Genomic DNA, 22,627 nt, shown 5'->3' with positions numbered 1-22,627 from the left:
AAGTAAAACATCCTGGCTCATTATGGTAATGAGAATTTGGGAGGATGGGGTGGGGGGCTGCCTAAAGGAATATTCTGGGTTAAATACAAGCCAAACTCAATCGACAGCACTTGTTGCATAATTCTGATTACCACAAAATTCATTTTGTTTCTTCACTCCTTTTCTTTAAAAAGCAAAAATCTCCACCCCTGGAGTCGCGAGTTCGAATCCTGAGTGACTCAGAAGAATGAATGCAAGTGCAAAACTTATAATCTACAAATGTTTGCCTTTAAATCCTTAACAAATTGTCCCCATTCACTTCCATTGTAAGTGCTTCACTATAACCTCGATGTTTGCTTTTTTTAAAGAAAAGGAGGGGCAAGTCTAAATTTTTGTGGTAATCAACATTATGCCACAAATGCTGTCGATTGAGACTAACTTGTACTGAACCCAGAATATTCCTTTAATTGTCATAAAATTACGTGCAGTTTCAATCTTAATGCTCCTAAAAACAGTCAATAAATTAATTTCTTTATGCATATATTTCTATATTTTGGGGTGTAAAGTGACTGAGGCATGTGTTTGTTTGTTTTACCCCACTATCCCATTCTCATCCTTCCATCCACCTCTCTGTATCTCTGTCCCTCTCTCTGTTTCCTGGAGCGTGTGCCCCAGATGGGAGGCAGCAGCAGGTGTCATGTTCCTGGCTTGGCTTTTCTCTCTAATTAAGGCATCACAACCTCCCACTACACCCTCCACTCATGTCCTCTGGCCCACTACAGAGCCCAAAGGGAGGGAAAAACAGCACAGCAGAGGGAAACCAGGAGCTGAGGAGGGTATCCTGACGGACAAGGAGGGAAAACCAACCAACTAAACTAATTTAAGTATTACTGGTTGATTTTTGTTCGGACTTGTGGCTATTAACGCTGAATTAGAAGCAGAACACAATAATGTGACCCAATTCTTCTGTAAAGCTGCATTCACTTCTCTTGGACTAAAATTAGATTGAGATTGCATTTTGTTTTGCAATTACAAATGCATTCTGTTTGCAAGCGTTTTTCAATGATTTGGTTGACACAAATCTGTCTTTTAGGGAGTTTCATATCTGCCTCTTACCATGACATTGTCGTCCATGTCTCTCATGTGGTAGACGTCCATGCAGACTTCAGCGCGGTTGCTGGGCTGGCTACTAGAAGCCACCCTGTCCCCTGAGTGTCCTGTCTGAGGAAGCTCAAAATATGTGCTGTCGGGCTCACTGTAGAAAGAGATACCGTGCATTACAGCTCCACATTAAAAGCTCATGGAAAAGATTTGCTATATATCTTTTATTTGAATATTTGAATATTCAAATTAACCCAATCTTGAATATTTGGTTTACATTCTTGACTGCTGATATCAGAGACATTATTGACAATTGACATGACATTTCAAGCATCCAACTGCAAGGTGGTTTCATTCATTTGCACTAGATTCTCATGCTTAAAATTCAAAATGCATGATATTCAGATCAATAAATGGATGCAAATGCAGGTAAATAAACTCACAGGGTACTCCACAAGTGTTCAAAGGTTGTACCCTCATCAGCGGTGGATGACTGTGACATCTTGGATGTTAGATAATCCACCACTGGATAGATGACACTGCAAATCATAAACCAAACAAGAGTTACATGAGGTACATGCATAAAACAAAAACACCCCCATGGCAGTAAAATGATCCATTGCAATCAGTGGCAAACAGTATATATATACAACTGCTGACCAATAACCATAACTTGCTAAATATACAATATAATGCATGAGTTTTGGACTAATATTATGGTACTTTTGTCCTTTATAGAGCTTGAAAGCATCCACTCCACACTTGTTGCACAGAAAAGTGATGCTTGGATATTCTGCAAAACATCTGTGTGCCACGGAAAAGCAAAGTCATGCAGTATAGAAAGACACATGGGTAAGTAAATGGTTACGGAACTTTTGGATGAAATATCCTTTTAAAATAGATTGTGAGTAAATTTGTCATTAAATAAGGATAAATAGCCTAAAATGTGGTTCCAAGTGAATGAATTGCACTATTAACCCTGAATAAATGTATAATGGATGGAGGAAGTACATTATTGATGAACATTTTGAACATCTATAGCTGCTCTATACAACAATAAATATTACACATCTTAAACTGCATGATTGTGTAAAACTAGAACACAAAGAATTTGTTTTAAAAGTAATTTCCACCTTGCTGCCCAATGCATCTTCTGAAGACTAAATCACAGCAGATTTTGAGGCCGGATGCAGAGATTCATAATAAATATGCCAGACTTGACATGCCCAAACCTGCTTGGCACTGTTCCACTGTGACATCTCGCTACAGACCACAAAGGCCACTTCCTACATCATATTACTCACAGAGAACGAGGGCTATAAAAGTGTATCCTACCCAGACCAGATCAAATCAACTGAGAAAGTGTGTGTTTTGTAGTTGTGGACCAAAATATAACATAGGAGGCGCAACCAAACCAAAATACTCAAACTCCATGGACAATCATGGATCTATGATAAGCTGTGGAAGTCAGGTTATGTTAACACTTTATTAACATTGGTCATGTTTTGCACAACCTTACGCGCATTTGAAGCTATTTTTGTGTTAAAGAAAAAAAAAAAAAAAAAGAAGCAAAAGGTCCAAGACACGAAGATCCTCATTTTAACTGCCTATGTTAAAAGTCTTTATTTATTTATTTTTTATTTTCATTATTACTGTAAAATAGTGTTTACACCCTTCATATTGTGGATACCATTTAAATTGCACTGTTTATTTTAACTTATATTAAGTTCTTATTGAAAACTCCATAAATTTAAAGAACATGAATTTCACAGAGCTATTGATAGGCCTAATATCATATTAGGGTTGTTTTCTCGTAGGTTGAAAAAAGCCCGGGAGACAATACTCATTTTAACTCAGGAACAAAAATCAACTTATTTTAAAGCATTGTCCCTGACACAAAAAAATGGCAATATACACTCTGGGTATATAGTCTATATATAAAGGCCTATTTATTTATAAAGATCAACGACACAAAAACCCACATTTTAAATATTTGCCTATTTTATCAATTAAATAAAATACAAAATTTTCCAAATAAAACTTAGATAAGAAAAATTTTCCTTATTAAAAAAGTGCGTTCAGATATATAACGCATATTTACCAGTGCGCAATGTGCGCGTCGCGTCTGTTCCCTAGGTAACGCCGCGTGCCAAAGACGGCCTTCATTTGTAAATAAGACAACTTATAGTATAGTACTAAAATTGAACAAAGTAGTTCAGGAACCACTGCATGTTCACCAAAAATGAAAAAAGAAATTATTAAAACAAAATTTATTGTGGCACCTTCAAACAACCTTCTCCACTAAAATGCCTTGAGATTTAATCCAATCTTAATTTAATTAAAATTGAAATGCAACATTAGTGCGTGAAAAACAACTAGCCTATACAAAAATCCAACGAACTGAAAATGGAGGGCCGATGTGTGCGTTTATCACATAAATATCAAGTTTTTAGTATACTATATAGGCTACTTTATATACGCAGCAACAGCGTATTTACTAAATTTGACCTATATTCCCGTGGTAGCTGCTACCATGAGAGAAGTTAAAGCTCTGGCAGCAATTATACAGAGACATTGGGGGATTCAGGTGGAGAATTGAATTATCACTTGACAAAGGCCTTCGTTTTCATCATTCTATTTTACAACTAATGAAGCTGTAGCTTACCGATGCTCAAACTGATCTTTTGTAACAGCCCCAAAATGTTTCATCCATCGCCACAGAAGTCACTCACAGGTAGTGCGTCATGGAGAAACAAGTGCAAAATTCTTCCTCTACTCTTTAACTCAAGGTCGGGTTTTAATATATAACATCTGCCAAACCAAATTAGGTCGAAGGCATATGAAAGGTCTGACAAAAAATGCATTTAAAGACTACATTGCCCTTTAAGCGACCATAACTCCACACAGCGCACTACTACACTGATAGCAGCACCCTTGACAACGAATTACACAAAAGCCGTCACACACCCCCTGGCTTTATTTCACCTCCCAACACTTACCTGCAAATAAAATAAATCACATTAAAAAGAATAATAATAATAATAATAATAATAAAGTTAAAAACGGCGTTTCCAAACATTAGCTAATATATTTTACAAAATTGAAATAAATAAAATAAAAATAAAATAATAAAAAAATAAGAGCCTACATTTTATATACATTAGAAATATGTCATTATTTATTTTTAGTCAATATAAGTCTATATAAAAATATAATTTCAATTTATACATTAAAAAAACAACATTTTACATTTAAACTAGTAGAAAATATGCTAATCTATACTACTGAGTAGTATTTGCTATAGCCGAATTTACTATAAATGACGTACATAGATAAAACTGTTGTTAAAAATAGGCTATATATAAGATCATTTAAACAGGCTAAAGCTTATCACAAAAAAAGTTGGCCTAAACCAATTTTAAACAAAAATGAACGAAAATCAATTTAAATGGAAAACCAGGAAATAGATGGTGGTTAATACAATTGGAGTTCAATGAAAAAGCACAAGCGCTCAAGTACATCAGTTCTTGTTTTTATCTAACACGAGGGTTAGCCTACTGTACTTGCTGACAGACAATTATCATAGTGAACTCTGATCACTCATCACTTTTGCGGGACACATAATCGATTCTGTAAAACAGAAAAATAAAAATAAAAAACCCGTATAACAATTTATTTCAGCAACAAAAAAACAAAACAAAAAAAATCGCACACTTTCTTGTGTTTTTATGTACATATTTGAAAGAAAAAAATAAACTGATAAAATACATTTAAAAATAAATAAATCGTTTGCAAAAATGAATCGAAGAAGGTAGATTGCATTTACGAAAACATCTTTACCATTATTAACTTCAATAAATGTCAATGCACCGAGTTCGCCAAGTTAAAATGAATCTTAAGCTATTTGAATAGATGATGAAAACATGAGGAGCGCTTACTACTATAATAGCCTATTTAGTGGGTGGGTTTGTGTTAAAGGCTGCCCTGCTCGAAACATACCTTCAGTAATGTGAACATTTAATATTTTCAAGAGTACGCTTTATTAATGCTGTCTTTTTTATTGTGACATGATATTACACTGACTGTCACGTGTCCACACTAACCATAAACAGTATTTATGATATGTCATATTTACTTACCAAACAAGTTATGCTCTTCAATTGGAATAACGATGTCCCTGGATCCCAAACTCAGTTTATTTAACCTGAAACTGACCCTTGCAAACTAGAGCGGAAATAGGCTGCTAATTAATCCATTTAACACCAAAACTGCAGCTTGAATCACTTCTTATAGATAAAAGGCAAGATCCACGAGAGAGGCAGATGAGGCTGATTATGCAGGTATAGGGTAAATAGGCTGGCTGAGTGTGAGTGCACTTGGCTGTGGAGGGTTGGGTTGTGGGAATTGGGGGGGACAGGAGGAGGCGTTAGCCGCCGTTAGGGCTCACACGAGCGGGAAACACTAATCCCACATGAAGAGCTCGCTGAAATGTGATTAGAGCTTGAAATTTCCATTAATTCAATTCACACATTACAAATGATGTATGTATCTTCTCAGACTGTATAAAGACTTAAACTTTCCCAAACCACATGCCCCAGACGACGATTTATATGACCTGTTTCTCGTCCTGACAGCATAATAAACGTTTTACACATCCTTTAAAAATACATATGCGTCTATAAGTCATTCGTAGAAAGCAAAAGTCATAAAATTACTTGGCAAAAGCAAGAGAACGTTTGCGAACGTTATTTCTGGCGCATACTGGAAAATGAACATTAAAACACCATTTCCCAGAATTCCCATGTGACGACAGGAAAGCACGTTGCTGATTGGTTTTCAGCCCTACACAAATGACGTATGCGTTCGCGTCAGTTCCGAAACAACAGATTTGGTTGAGACCGTTGGTACTCTTGAATGACTTTCTGTTAGATGCTCCAAGGGTCTTAGTAACCGACCAATAAACTCCTCTGAACAACGCGTACTTAAACAAAAGGTAAATTATTAAAACGCATACACCCAGCATTTTGTTAGCGCAGATATCAGACATGCAACCAGCGTGCTCACTTTAGTAATCAAACTGATTCGGAGTCGTTAACGTTTCCGAAGTCCTATAAAGGTGAATTTATTTATTATTGTAATGTAAAATGTTATGATATGTGTATCATTATGTTGGAATCACACTTATTTTGGCCGTGTCACAAATCCCAATGATCTGCCAACCGAGATGTGTAACGGGAGCCAGCTGGTAGGTAGCTGTGCTGTATGTAAACCTCACTCCCCTTGACTCAAGAGGCGCACTGGCGAATGACGTTAAAAACAATTGCTTTTAGCCTCCTCGTTAGCGCGCCCGCCTCACATGCCAGTGACAACGGTTCGAATCTCGGTCGGAGTGGCTCGAGCACGACCGACGCATGATTGGCGCGTATGGCAGTTTTTGTCCTCGTACATCATAAGCTGAAGCAGGCAGACAGCAGACACAGCCTTTGTACGTAGGAGCTAAGATATTCTTCTAAAAATCTTCATGTGTTCATCAAAATAAAGGAAGTCATACACATCTGGGATGGCATGAGGGTGAGTAAATGATGAGAGGATCTGCATTTTTTTGGGGTGAACTATCCCTTTCAGTAATCGCCCTGTTATTGGACACTTTCATGCATGGAAAAAATTAATCATAGCTGACTGTGAATAGTGAATTTCTACAATGGCATTTGTAACTCAAAACTATTGAGTTTGAATGATGCTGCATCCACGCCTCCAGGTGTCAGTGTAAGTTTAAGATGACAAACAATTAGGCCTACTGAGTGCACCTTTAATTTTAGTATTTGACCTGTCAGCACTTAGTATGCAATGTATCAAATATACAGAAACCCACAGTAGGTATGAAATAGTGATTGACCGATAAGGGTTTTTTAATGGCCGATGCCGATATCCAGAGGGCATGGTGGCTGATAGGCCGATACAATGCCGATATATCACATAATTTATTATAGTAAATAACAAAAACATAAAATAGCTAAAAAAATGAATAAACTCTTATTTAGCACTATATTTACTCAATTTCACACAAAACTTTAACTTTGTAAAAAAGAATCTTAAAAAATTATATTGTATTTTAAATTGTAGTTTAGAAATCAGCAGTTTCTTCTGATTTCTGCTTAGTCATAAAATTTTAATAATTTGCCCATGAAGAAATTGTTAATATAATAGGAAGAGGGAAATAACAGTACACACAGTAGTTCAGCAACCATGGATGGCATGTGCGCATTAACAATTGCATTTTCTCAAAAATGATGAATCAAACCAATTGCACATACAGTGCATAGTGAATAAGACATTTACTCATAGCGCACGTGAAGCGCTTTAACTTTGAAGTTGCACTAACGCACTCATGTGGATTCAGCACGAGCAGCAATCTCCTGACAGTTTAAATGGCCTGGATCACCTGCTTTGATTGTCACGGACTGACCGTCATTATTTGTGAATCAGAGGAATTTTGATCCTGATCCTGAAGATTTGTTCTGGCTATATATTTGATAGTATATGCGCTTCAGATGAAAATATTAGATGAGCGCTAGGCTGGAAGAAAATGCTGGATTTTCGTGAATTACATCTGTTTTAAGTTACAGGGAACTGTTGAGGAGAGACTGTTAGAATACATGCTTCAGGATACTGGATCTGCTCAAGTTGTGTGAGGTTGGTTTATTACATCATATTACAAATGAGATATGCGCATATTTGCAGATGGTATATGATATTAGTTTTATTGATATTTACCTTTTTCATTAGACAAGACAGTTCAAAGTTACAGGGAACTGTTGAGGAGAGAGAGGGAGAATGAAACAGGCAAGCACTTAATGAGCTGAAACGCATCTGTTGCGCGTATCTCTGATATGCGGACCGTTTAAATGGGACTGTTGCACACCGGTCTATTATTGTAGTAACATGATGGCACGTAACAAGAAAATGAACCGTGACTGGTCGTTTACATGTCTCAGTCACTTCACATGCAAGCAGCCAATTCTCAGCGCCCTCAAGAAACAAATCGGCCAAACGGGAAAATGTATCTGCCGATGCGATAATTAAAAAAATTCCGAATATCGGCCGATTTATCAGCCGTTGCGATACATCGGTTGACCACTAGTATGAAATAGTCAATATATTTTCAAACATTATCTGCAATGTAATAAATAAACCTGAAAATGTCCTTTCAATCACAGAGTCGCCAAATTTACTGTTTTTTCCAGTAGGACTTACTGTTGGTTCCAGTAGCATGAATTTCTCTGAGGTCTTCAAGCAGTCCAATCAACTGTGCAAAGTTTCTCCAGATGGAAAATATTTGGTAAGATCATGTTTCTATCACAGCCGTCAATGTCGTCATATGAACCTTTTTCTCATTTTCAGGTTTTGGAACATGGAAATAAACTATAGCAGGGTTAACTGCTTTGGTGGTAAATGGGAGACCACAGCAATTTTATTTTTTCTTAGCCATTTGCTCTAACAGCAAAAGAAAAAACATACTTTTACATTTCCACGACTTTCCACAAGAGGACAAATAAATAAAAAGAGCGCTGGTTTATGACAGTGAGAAGAGAGAAAGATGCCAAATTTACTGTCACTCCCTCAGTAGCTGTATTAGAAACCCCATCGCAGCTGTGGTAACTATAAAAAAACACAAAGCATATTGTTATAAATTTACACTGCATCATTTAAAAATTGAAAATATAAAAAGTTTGCAAGCGTTCTGCTGCTAAATAAGGTGGAAATGCATCATCACAGTCTGTGAAAATGGTCTGTTGTGATCAGCATTGCACATTGCAAATAGATCTTTCCAGTGACCACCGCAGTTCTTTTGTTTTACCTAATTATACCATATGATCTTAAACCATAGGCCACCTGTGTTCAGTACCGCCTTGTTGTCCGTGATATCAACACTCTTCAGATCGTGCACCTGTATACATGCCTGGATCAAGTGATGCACATGGAGTGGTCTTCTGACTCTCTCTTCATCCTTTGTGCCATGTATAAGAGAGGACTTGTGCAGGTACTGTAGGTTGCTCATTGTGTTTATGATGCACATTTACCTGATTTCAGTTCAAAGGAATTCAACCCCTTCCCAGATGGTCCTGAAAAGCTTTGAAATAGTTTGAAAAACATTTGCAGAATTGTTTTTTTTTTTTTTTTTTTGAGTCACCAACCCTTTAAAAGTAACTTTGCCTACATTAGGTTAATAAAATCTAGATTTTAAAATTTTTCCTCAGAAAATGTGCTTGCCCATGTAAAACCTGATGCCTTTTGCTTGGGTGTTTTGGGTGGTTTTTTTACTTGCCTAAGTCTTAATAATATTCTGGTCCCTTCTTCAAGTCTAGGTGATTATTTTCACCTGATTTATTGTCTGCCTGGCAAAAATAGTAAGTCCGATTGCTTAGAAAAGTAATAGCACACCTCTTCTCAACAACTGCATTATTTGAGGTATCATTCATGTCTGGAGCATTTACGTTGTGGGCAGAGTTCCATGCTGAAGTTTAATATTTAGGGTTTAGGGGTTTGTTCAAATCCCTAAACCTAAGTATCAGCAATAGAAATCGCAATGCTTGCCTTAGCAAACACCACTATTTATAACTTTAAAGTATAAAGTACTATCTGTAAGACCAGTAGTTTTATTTCTAATGGACAGTTTGATAAGAAACAGATGAAAACTCATGTTTAGTTGAACTAAATGGACCTTACCTTTGTAGTGGAAGCCAGCACCAGTCTTTCGTGTTGAGCCATTCATTGGAAAGCCACTGGGGTCAAATATGTTTGTAATTAAAGAAACTGTTTGTGTGTTGCTGTTTATTCACTTTCAGGTGTGGTCTCTAGAACAGCCAGACTGGCATTGTAAGATAGACGAGGGTTCGATTGGACTAGTTTCATCACGCTGGAGTCCTGATGGACGTCACATACTCAACACCACTGAGTTCCATGTAAGTATGTAGGGGGAGTCTATCCTGTATTGTATCAACTGTTGCTACCCATAAATAAAACCTGAAAAAACCAGACGGGGCTGAGTTCTGTCTCATAACTCTCAAATGATACATTTTGTGACATTGTAGAGTTCAGAAAAGTACTCTGGTGGTACCATGATACAGTGATCAGATGTTAATGCCATGGTAATTTGATGAATGTACCTCTGATATACACTGAATGATTCCCATGTTCTTGTACCACAGTATATATATATGGTACTCCAATCAGTATTTCAATGATGGTACTACCATAGTCCAAACGAAATCATGGAACTTGTTTCATGTATTATGTAAATCTCTCTGTTTTCTGTCTGCTCCTCTGTCTGTCTACACTTGAGCTGAGTGCCACAGTAGTTGTCTGTCACCTGAACTTGATTCCAAGAATTACTGACAGGTGCTGAGATGCAGGACAGCTGTGTGTGTGTTCTCTATACACGTGGAATGAACTGTCTGTCTGTCAGTGGAATTCTTGCTCTTTCACCCTGTCTACACCGGAAGAGAGCTTCGCCTCACGTCAAAAGCATATAGATCCCATTATAATCAATGAAGCTTTCTACACTGGAAGTGTCCATTGTGACACGGCAACAGTAAACGGATGTCCCGTTCCACACACAGGCGCTACTCCTGCCAACAAGACAAATAAATGGCTTAGAACGTTCACTTCATCGCGTCCATTGTAGACAGCCTCAAGCCGTTATGGCACGTCGTGCCCGTAGTAGACGGTGTTAGACTAGAATGTCTGAGGTTGAATGAATGCTCGACATTTCACTGTTCTTCCACTTGAAAAACTCAGTTAAAGGTTTAGATAAATTACAGAGCATTATCAGTTTTAAAGGCATCCAGTGTTTACGAAAAAAATAAGCCACATAAAGCTGTTCGTTACTGTACCTTTACCATGTGTACATGGCAAAATATGTGTAGTGTACAGCCTTGAGGAACTTATTACTTTACAAAAACATCAGCAACGGCAGTGTCCTAAAATAGGTATCTCTAACTAGATAGGTGAAGTTTGTCAAGTCAGTTTTGATGTTGGCTTGACAAAGCCTTGTCTGAAAGATTAAACTGGTTTTAAAAAATTGAAGTTTGAAGATGGATGGATGGACAGACAGACAGATAGGTCTTATGTAGGTTTGTTTACATTAGAATTTTTTTGACAGTTGGAGTTTGAATTCTGTTGGCTCATTTCAACAATCCATCAGTGTAAAAATATGGGATTTTAGGGATTTTTGATCGTCTGCATCAGGAAAACAGTTAATTCAATCAATTAGAAAAGACATTGCTAGTCAGAACAGGCTAAGTTCTGTGCATTAGCCACGCCCCCTCATTCCAAAACCCCACCCTCCAAAGATAATTTTGAGACCAAATCCGAGCAAAAGAGCAGCGTTGTTTGTTCCTGTGGCTGTCAAATTCAACAGTGGTACAATAGCGCCCTCAGCTGACAAACATTATGAATCATAGCCTCAATGATCTGCTTCAAATACAACACTATGAGAACAAGCAAAATGATTGACAGGTGAAAAGTGTCAATATCCGTGGTTCACGGACACATTTTTGTTTGCTGTTTACAAAGTCTACAAGTCTTCTGTCACAGAGACCGGTGAGATATCTCAGGACACCTATTTCATTAATATCTTTAAGGGAGTAGGAACAGTTTTTGCATACCTTTCCATGAAAAAAATCGCTTACAGCACCTTTAAGGATGTTAATGTAAACAATAACAAAGGAATTAAAATGCGTCTGACCCTGAAGTGTTTCCAGCGTCATTACTGGATCCTTTAATAAAGGCTCTGAGTTAACATATTTTCTCAAAGAACATCAGTCGTTTCCCTGAAGTGACTCGCGTTTTGTTGATAATGAGCGTCTATGTGAGAGAGGCGATTTTGTTGTAGTTTAGATGCTCAAAATTATTTCCTCAGCGGAAAGATCGGGGATTTTGGATCGCTCTTATTCTAATCAATGAAGATGTTCAATAAAACTGTCTGTGCGAACTGTGGTCAAGGTAAGGATTTCTTTTTTTAACTATAAAAATGCTTTTCTTGTCTCGTTCTTCTGCGCTAGCTTCTATACAACTCCAGCTACTCTGAGAACTTAGCAGTTCGATACTGCTAAGTTCGATAATCGTTTCGGATAAAAGCGTCTGCTAAATGACTAAATGTAAATGATTTGCGCAGCTTAATTCGTTATAATGGGAGCGATCTATAGTCACTTTTAGAGCTTTTCCTCTCAAACTTACAATTAGTTTGCATAAATGTCATTCACCTACCAGAGATAAGACATGTGCTACAGTTGTTAGTACTGCACATACTGTTATCCAGCCGTCTCGATTCATTGCTGCAGTCCATCTGTGGTTGCTCTTTCGTTAATCTTAATACTTTAATTTCCGTTAGTTCCAGGCATCCAGGGGGCATCCAGCCTCCGAACAACACCGGTCCACATTTTAATAATGTGATTTTATGACAATCGTCAAACACTATTAACATCTATCGTGTTAAAAGTCACTATGAATGAAGTACCTCCCGCTGTTGTTTTGAATGGGTTCGACAACTAGCAGGAAATGCTCAAGGGCCAAAGACGTCACTTCCTTAAACCAGTGAATAGTCCTTGAAATGGTCTATACTCTTTATGGTAACTTAGCAACCTGATGTATTAATATACAGTAGAAATCTACTGATGTGCAGTCACTTGTGTGTATATATTGGCTATTTTACAATGGCTTTGAAGTATGTTCATTTATAGTTGGAGGAGAAGCATCTTATCAGGGTTTTTAAGGACTATTATTATGAACCTCTATATTACCTAAAATACATATTTATGGCTGCACATTTGAAAATTGGACAGGGCTGAAATCACACACACAACCCATGTCAGTCCCTTGATCTAGTATGCCACCTAGAGGATACAAAGTGATACCAGGACTATACCAGGGGTCTTCAACAATTTTCAGGCCAATGACCATTTGAGAGGGGTAAAGAGTTGCATTTTAGGCCTGCCCTATAACAACACGCATATTAATGTGTTTACTTAAAGTACTTTGTAAGTAGTTCATATGTTGTAGATATTTCATCCAAACAATGAAAATTCTGTCAGCATTTACTCACCCTCGTGTTGTCCCAAACTCATATGAGTTTCTTTCTACAGTGGAACACAAAAGGAGATATTAGGCAGTATGTTAGCCTCAGTCACCATTCACTTTCAATGCATCTTTTTTTTTCTCTCTCCATGCAATGAAAGTAAATGCTGACTGAGGCTAAAAGCCTGCATAACATCTCTTTTTGTGTTGCACATGAGAAATAAACTTAATTTATTGCCTCACAGAATCATCAGATTTCCAGAGTTTTATTAGAAAGGTCTGTATTGAGAGAATGTTATTAAATGACAAGTAAAAGTTTCAGTCTGCAAGATTTCAGCACGTCTTTTCACCTCATCATAAGCAAGCAAAGTGGGGGCAAGATGCTGCTTGTTATTTTGGTCCTTCTGTACTCATGTGCCATCTTTTGGCATGGTTCCCTGTTTTCCACTTGGTGTGAAGTGTTCTAAAGCAGTGTGACATGATCACTCAGTTGTCCTCACTTGCTGCGTCCTTGTCAAAATCTTGTCAACATTATCAATACTTTATCCAAGGGATGAAAGTTAATCATACTCAACGCATACATATTTAGCTTTGTTTTACTGTTATTTTGTTGTTGAGGGGTTTTTGGGGCTTCCTAATTTGTTACGTTTATCACTGGGATTTGCGAGCTCATGTTTAAACTAATTGGTGAAAGTTTAGACTGAACATGCAAAGTAATATGTTTATATTATTAAAATGTTTGAAAAGTTCATTAACATTTTACAGAATTGCTGTTTTAATTTTATTGAGTGAAACAATGAAATATTTTGGCTATTATTTTTGTCGTGTGATGAGGGCTTAAATAGATTTTGTTCCCATAGCAACAAGATTTTTACCAACTGGGTAAAAATAGTTTCTTGTTTCCCTCTTCCTGAGGATAAAGGTACATCAGTATCCATATTGTCATGATATACTGTCAACTGTTTGTGCAAATGGTAAGTTTTATTTGTCTGCAAGTTGTCTGATGGATTTCCTGGCATTTAAACCTGCTCACACACCCCAACGTTACAAGACTTGTGAATGCTGTTGGAATTGACTCCATTAAGGCAGTCGTTCTCAAGCAGGGGACCTCAAAAAACATCTTAGGGTGCCACAAGGTGACTCAAAATTACTTAAATGAGTTATATCAAATAATCTAACTACGTAAATGGAAATGCCAAAACTGGTAAAAATCAAGATGTAGGCCTACATTAACTTCCTGAAACTTCTTGAATCAAAAATTACGATTAATTATTGACATTCCTAGTTTCTTGGGGGACGGGCTGTCAAATATTGTCTTGGACACTGAGGCTGCTTGGAGTAAAAAAATTTGGGAATGTGAATAGTAAACTTTTAAGTCAACATTTCCTTAACCATTTTTGTGTATTATCTTAACAGTTAAGAGTAACCATCTGGTCCCTCTGCACAAAATCTGTATCCTACATCAAGTATCCTAAAGCCTGCCAGAAAGGTGAGTGCATGTGAGTGAATGTAGACTGTCAGTATCTAAAAGCATTCAAAGGTATGAACTGATCCAATCTGAAACTTAAAGGGATAGTTCACCCAAAAATGAAAATTCTCTCATTTACTCACCCTCATGCTCATCCCAGATGTGTATGACTTTCTTCTGCAGAACACAAATGAAGATTTTTAGTAGAATATCTCAGATCTGTAGGTCCATACAATGCAAGTGAATTGTGAACAGACGTTTAAAGCTCAGAAAAGCAGATCAAGTCAGCATAAACATATTCAGTGGGTTAAATCAATGTCTTCTGAAGCGATCCAGTTGTTTTGGGTGAGAACAGACCAAAATGTAACTCCTTTTTCACTGTACATCTTGACAGCAGTCTCCTTGACGATCATGATTTCAAGCTCAATTACACTTTCTAGTGCCATCTAGCACTCTGCACATTCATCAAGCACTAGGAAGTGTAATCGAGTTTGAAATAATGATCATGCCTAGAGACTGCAATGGCAAGATGTATAGTGAAAAAAGAGTTATAAGCTGATATTGAAGAACATCAATCCTCAGCTGGCAAGTTAGCTTCGAAGCAATGGAGTTACTACTGTGGATGGTTTAGTCCGTCTTGGGCAACAGCTGGAAAAGGACAGGGAAATCCAGTTACAATATGAACAACGGAAAAAACCCTATTGGAAACCCAGAGTAACCAGCGCTGCTCCTATTCAGTCGAATAACCCAGTACTAGCTCAGTTACCACAAGACTCCACTAAAACTCCCTTCTGTTGGAGGTGAAAGGGCCCTCACTCTCCAGCTTCTTGTCCTCAGAGTGGTGCTGTTAAGAACAAAAACTATAAATCCTCACAAGGCCAACAAAGTTCAGATTCTGCTAAAGGCAACCATCCTACCACTATCACTGTCACTCACAGGCAGTCTGTGTGTTTACCTGCTCATCCTTTCCCTCAAACTCTACCTCAGCAGTTGATTGATCCTGTAAACATTGACTCTTGGCAGACACAGGATCCTCGTATACACTGCTGAATGAGAAATTGTGGCTAATAATTGGCCATCATACTGAAGAGCTCAAACCCTGGACTGAGGGTCCCATTTATGTAGCTGAAACCATTAGGATGGAGTGAAGTACAAATTACATTGCAAACTCTAACAATCATCATACCTGTAGCTGTCCTTGCCCCACAGATGCTTGCTTTTCCTTTTGTAGCTGTCCTTGCCAAACAGATGCTTGCTTTTCCTTTTGTATTTGGTTTAGATGATCTTTTCTTCAGTGGTCTGCAAATGGATATCAGGAAAAATGGTTACTGGTTTCAGACTGATCAAAGATATTATTTTCTAAAAAGTGGAGCTCAAATCCATGACTGGAATTATTCCTCACATCTTGCTCTCTTTTCTGCTCTTCCCCCGGTACTATGAAGAGAGAACCAGACCATCTGCAGTTAGCATGCCAAAACACCTACCTAGATGAGAGAGGAAAGGAACTTCTTTTAATACAACTCAAACAGAACTCTGATGTCTGTACAGATGTTTTGGGCCAAACAAGTGTTTTGACACACCAAATTTATGTCACTCAAGATGCTCCTATAAAACAAAAACCTTACAGCATCTCTCCTACAAAACAGAAGGTTATCATTTATGAGATGTTAGCTGCTGATGTCATCGAGACTTCCTCGTCAGCATGGGCCTTCCTAGTGGTACTAATTTCAAAGAAAACTGGTGGTTACCATTTCTGTGTAGACTACCGAAAGGTAAATTCAGTCTCCCAGTCAGTCGCCCATCCCCTTCCTACCATCCAAGAAATGTTAGAATCCTTGAGTGGTGCTGTTGTGTTTTCCACCTTGGACCTTAATAGTGGCTATTGGCAGGTTCGACTGGAAGAAGACAGTCAAGACAAATGGCCATATGCAGTCAAGAACTATTACATTATAAAATCATGGCCTTTCTTCTCAAAAATGCCCCAGCTATCAACCAGCGGCTCAAAGAAAGAGTCTTGGGAGAGCTGCAAGGAAAGAAATGTTTAGTCTATTTTGACGACATAATTATCTACTCTCCATCATGGGAACAGCACTTCCAGGACATCCAGGCTGTTTTGGACAAATTGAAAGAGGCCAACCTGACTTAATATGAAGAAAACGCATTTCTTCCATACTTCCTTGAAGTTTCTTGGCCACATTGTGACTGCTAAAGGAATTGAGGCAGACCCAGAGAAAACTAGAGTGGTCCAGGAATTCCCTGTGCCAAAGAACATTAAGGAAGTCCAGAGGTTTTTAGGCATGGCTGGATGGTATCATCGGTTAGTCCCCCACTTTTCTCAAATGGCGGAACCCTTTAGTGCCTTAAAAAGGAAAGGTGCTAAATTCCTTTGGACTCCCCCAGTATCAAGCCTCCTTTCAAACCCTAAAATAGCTCCTTGTGTCTTCACATGTGCTGGGAAATCCTAACCTCAATCTGCCCTTCGTTGTCTACACTGATGCAAGTGAGGTTGACCTTAGGAGCTGTCCTGGTGCAGCAAACGGGACTGGGCACCGAGGAAGTCCTTGTCGTACCTTGAATCCAGCAGAGAGAAATTACACCACTACCGAGCAAGAATGTTTGGTAGTTGTGTGGGCCCTGGAAAAATGGAGATACTACCTGGAAGAAAAATTCTTTGCTGTGGTCACTGATCATTCTTCCTTGATGTGGGTCTTCAAAACTCAGAAACCTAACACCCGCTTAATTTGGTGGGCACTTCGACCCCAGGAATTCAACTTTACAGTGGAGTACAGAAAAGGGAAATACAACACTGTTCCAGTTGCCTTGTCCAGAGCACATGTGGACATCAATAATCCTGACCTACTGACATGTTCCAACATGTTATCCCTGAAGTCGAAGGTGAAACCAGAAAAAACAGAAGTTCTGCCAATCACTGATTATGACATCTGGAAGGTACAGCAGGCTGACCCAGACATCTGGCACCTGTATGATGACATAATGAAATCAAGAGAAATCACTGTCCTTTCTTCCACCAAATTCTCTATATGAGAGGACAGAGTCTACAGAGTTGTCCAGTTTCAACACAAAATTGTGTACCAAGTGTACATACCAAAAACTGTCCGACCTCAACTCCTCCAGTCCCTTTACGAAGACCCTCTAGCTGGACATCTTGGCAGATTTAAAACCTTCAAAAGATTACAAGCTTTGGTGTAGTGGCCTAATCTATACCAAGATGTCAAGGAGTTTGTAAAAACCTGTCACATTTGTCAGTGTTACAAGCCTGAATGCTGTCGGCTGCCTGGCACACTGGAACAAACCATTGTACAACAACCATGGGAGATGCTGGGAGTAGACTTGATGGGTCCATTCCCCGGGAGCTCATCTTGGAATGTGTATTTGTGGATTACTATTCTCGATGAGTGGAGCTCTTCGGTCTATGAAAAGCCACAGCTGATATGGTCTCACAGGTACTCATCAGAGAAATACTCACTCGATGGGGTGTCCCAGATTACATCTTGACTGATCGAGGATCACAGTTTGTCTCCTCCGTGTTCCAGAAACTCTGTACAAAGTGGAGCATAGGACAAAAAATGACAACTGCATATGATCTGCAGACGAATCTCACTGAGAGGATTAACTGTACACTCAAAATACTGGTGGCCTCTTATGTCAGTGACAACCATAAACACTGGGACAAGCTCCTACCAGATGTTTGCACTTAATTCTACCAAGTTAAATATCAATCACTCACTCAGAGGGCCCATGGATGTGTTGTTGCAACAATGAGATGTTTCTCCTGAGGATCCTTGCTATGATAAAATGACAGAATTAAATCAGATGAAGTATGTTGAGAAAAGACTAAATACAGCTTGTCAATGTCAAAAACGGAACTATGACAAAAACTGGAGAGAAGTTGTGTTTGAGGAGAATGACGGAATCTGGATGTGCACTCACCCTTACTCCAAGGCAGAGAAGTATTTTTCCACAGAAATTGCTCCAAAATGGCAAGGGCCCTACCGGATAGTCCAGAAGTTAGGACCCCTCAACTATGAAATTGTTTTGGAGGAAAGTGGAGAAGACTTAAGTGTGGTACACGTCTCCAGACTGAAACCTTGCTTTCCCTCTGCATAGGAACTTGAGGCCCAACAATGACATTGTATGCTAAAAATGTTTAATGAGGGCAGTGACGAGGAAGAGTTTCTTGGATTCACTGAGAAAGACATTCAAGAGATTTAGTTTTATGCCTTCCCCATACTAGCCAGCTTTGCTTAAGAAGGGGGGAGTGTGACGATATCGTTATAAATTAATAAACTTCATCTCTCATCTATCTTGGATTCATCACTCCTCACCTATAATAATCATCTACCATTTAAATCATGTTTATTCCTTTATCTTATTACTCCATAATTACTCTGTAAACAGTCTCTGTGACGATTATTCAACAACAACAACAACAACATCATTCAGATATACAGCCAATTCAAACCACCTTATTATTCATACTTCAGATCCCCATTCATTCAGTAATTTCGATTGACCAAAACAAAGATGGCGACGTCTGTAGACCAACCCCCAATTTACCTTTATCTGGATGATGTGAGACAGAGTAAAGATGGCAGCAGTGTGCGACGTTGGGGAACAGAGCTCCTCCTGAAGACTCCAATTGCGGTTTATTTGTTTTACCCATGGCGAAAAGTTAATTTCGTCGGCGGTATTCCTTCATCGCGATCCCAATCACAGCAGGAAAAGAAAGGAATATATCCTATCCGTTGCAGTAGACTGTTGTGGAGGCGTGGCATGCAGAAACCCTGGTTGGCACCACAGCATTTTAAATTAACATTAGAGTAAGCAAACAATAAGTCATCAATAATTTTTGACAATTTTTCCAGAAGAGAAATATAGATGACCTCAAAACTAGTACACGTGGACTAAAAGTCACGAAACTCTAAATTAGATTTTTAATATAGAATTCAATTGATATGCAGTCACAAGTGTTTTTGTGTTTGGGAGAGGAGACCTAATGACATGGTCATAGATACTTTCCCTGGAAGTCTAGCCAGGCATTCGCTGTCACAGAAAGCTGTGGTAAATGGCACGTAGTCCTCATAACCCCCTTATCAACATAAAGAGAAGTTACGCTTCACATGACATTAAATTCAGAAAAGACATTACTGCCATAGATCACTGCACTGGAGCACAGCACTCATTCTTTGGTCAGCCCTGTGTGGATTCAGCTGTCTGTCACTCCTGCCATTCATAGATTGAGCTGTAACCATCAGATCATCTAATGGAAAACTTGTGTTAAAAGGTGCTTCGATCTGAACATGTGTTGTCTGTGTAACACAGTGAATTATAAGCCTTTCTTAGTTATTTATTGTCTGCAGTTTGGTTCAACTTTTTGGGTCGCAGTTCAATTCATTATATAACTGACTTTAAGGTGCCAGTGTACTTCTGACAAAATCGAAGAATGGGTGTGACGTCATTTCGAACAAAATCTGGCCAGAGACACATTGCGGCGGTTGGAAACAGCTTGCCAGCACAAACTTGCCAGAACACTTCGCACCAGCTTTTAACACCGTTCTTACTGCCATGTCCAAAATTATAACGTGACCGGTGGGTGTGACCTGGGGCACCACCTATGCAACATACACTCACCGAGCACTTTATTAGGAACGCTATGGTCCTAATAAAGTGCCCAACGTGGTCTTCTGCTGTTGTAGCCCGTCTGCCTCAAGTTTCGTCATGTTGTGTATTCTGAGATGCTATTCTGCTTACTACAATTGTACAGAGGGGTTATCTGAGTTACCATAGCTTTTCTGTCAGCTTGAACCAGTCTGGCCATTCTTCATTGACCTCTCATCAACAAGGCCTTTCCGTCCGCAGAACTCCCACTCACTGGATGTTTTTGGCACCATTCTGAGTAAACTCGAACTATTGTGCGTGAAAATCCCAGGAGATCAGCAGTTACAGAAATACTCAAACCAGCCCGTCTGGCACCAACAATCATGCCACAAGGTCGAATTCAAAGAAATCACATTTTTCCCCCATTCTGATGGTTGCTGTGAACATTAACTGAAGCTCCTGACCCATATCTGCATGACTTTATGCATTGTACTGCTGTCACATGATTGGCTAATTAGATAATCACATGAATAAGTAGGTGTACAGGTATTTCTAATAAAGTGCTCGGTGAGTGTATTTTTCCGGTTAATTTCTTCACTCATTTGAGATCATAGATAATAACATGAACACACTGCAGTACAGTGTTGTCAAGTGCAAACTTACCTACATATGTATGGTTCTTCATTTTTTTGTTTTAGTTTAAGATTAATCCACAAAAGGAACCAAATCAAATACTCTTAATCTGCTGCTTCATTCATGTCTTTGTCTGCAGCCTTTTAGTCATTCACACTTCTGCCAAAAGTGAGACTCATTGACCATGTTTACATGGTCTTACATGGTTTAAATAGGGTTTTTGCAGAAAGCAGCAGTCTGAAATGTCTTGTAAACGAGAACGCTGTTTTCCTTACGCTACTCTAGGTTTTCAGAGAAAGTGGTTTAACACACCTGGGTTTGTTCCAGAGAACACGGGTTATGTGGTCATGTAAACGCATTAGCAGCGTTCTTACGGGTTTTTGAGAAGTGCGCATGTGCGTGAACAGACCTGATAACAAATGATCTAGGATGGAGCCCAATAACGCAAGTCAACACAGCGGAAAGTATTCAACATTTCTGGGAGTACAGTGGGAAAAGCACACACTATAAAATATACACATTTATACACACCAATGTGAAATATCAACTGTCCCTCATATTTGCGTATAGGCACTCGTACATTAGGGATCCCGGAGTTTGACGTATGAGGAAAACCCCACTATTGCAGCGCAATTGCGCTGCAGGTCACGATTGAAAGCTAAGGAAACAAACACCGCAACAACTCTGGAATATCTGGAAATAAACTGAAGCAACGGGAGAATAAAATAGTGAAGTCTTCCTCAGATCCCATGTTTGTTATTTTCACAAGAATATATGGGTGTAAAGAATACGGCGCTTATACAGTGCATGTAGTGCACTTTCTCGCAATAAGCCACTTTGTGGTGTCCATGTAAACATAGTCATTGATATGCCTCTAATCATTATTCTCATCTGTATTCTACCCATTGACACCTGTCTCCATTATCTGTCTGCTACACTTTTATACACACATTTTTGCAGTAGTATCGATGTCTTTCTTTAAAACAAACAAACAAACAAAAAAAAAAGGATAAAATACCTTTTTCATGAGCTTACATGGATTATTTTTTACAAAAAATCATCATAAAATACAAAAATAGAATGTAACCAGTGCATATGATCAGAGTCAGAGATTATTTAGCAGAGATGGGCTACTTCTATTAAAATGAATTGGAGAAATCGGAACGCCCAACCAAGGATCTCTGAGTGCCCAATGGTCAACGAATGTAGAAAGGAAGTCCCGCCTTACAGTTAAGAGCCAGTCACCTTTTAGATACAGACATCACCTGTCAATCAACTCAAGAACGCACATGCGCATTAGCTAGACAAGCCGGGAAATTGCTTTTTTTAGTGTAATATGAGGTAAAGAATCACAATTTATGATTCCAGTATTGTCGATTGTTATTGCTGATTTGAATTATGTTCTTTGATTGTAATCTTGACCAACTGTTTTAGAGATTTCGGTCTTTCTTTATTCAAATAGATAGGAGCTGCACTGGCATGACTGGAAATAGCCTCCAAGCATTCCAAATATGGCCGACAGTGGACTGACTTTCTAGAAAGATTTTGATATAATGCCATGTATAGCATGTTAGCATTAGTGCCATGAATACAGAATGTAAACTTGACAAATGACACATTATGCATAAACATTACTTTGAATTATCACTGAGTGATTAAAACAGCTTCTTTTACTGATCTCATGTGGATTCTATTCATAGAATGAGGCATTTAGTCATGGGTAACATTTAAAAGTCACAGTTTTGATGAAAC

General features: G+C 38.5%; 1 protein-coding gene across 3 annotated transcripts in view; it reads left to right on the top strand.

Annotated features, from left to right (window-relative positions):
• Window positions 1-5,939: 5,939 nt before the first annotated feature.
• Window positions 5,940-22,627, top strand: part of LOC127424672 (WD repeat-containing protein WRAP73-like) — a 31,349-nt gene continuing 14,661 nt past the window's right edge. Inside the window, exons 1-6 of one of the 3 annotated variants that reach the window (XM_051670045.1) lie at window positions 6,011-6,073; window positions 6,411-6,651; window positions 8,328-8,419; window positions 8,969-9,121; window positions 9,927-10,043; window positions 14,572-14,644. In XM_051670045.1, the coding sequence (XP_051526005.1) occupies window positions 8,351-8,419; window positions 8,969-9,121; window positions 9,927-10,043; window positions 14,572-14,644 (412 nt within the window). In that variant the 5' untranslated portion in view covers window positions 6,011-6,073; window positions 6,411-6,651; window positions 8,328-8,350. Of the gene's footprint in view, window positions 6,074-6,410; window positions 6,652-8,324; window positions 8,420-8,968; window positions 9,122-9,926; window positions 10,044-14,571; window positions 14,645-22,627 lie in introns of all 3 variants that reach the window. The other 2 variants (XM_051670044.1, XM_051670043.1) reach the window with 2 other exon arrangements.

This window comes from Myxocyprinus asiaticus, chromosome 33, assembly GCF_019703515.2.
Source record: "Myxocyprinus asiaticus isolate MX2 ecotype Aquarium Trade chromosome 33, UBuf_Myxa_2, whole genome shotgun sequence".
Lineage (NCBI taxonomy): Eukaryota > Metazoa > Chordata > Actinopteri > Cypriniformes > Catostomidae > Myxocyprinus > Myxocyprinus asiaticus.
This window is presented reverse-complemented; position numbering and strand designations above follow the sequence as displayed.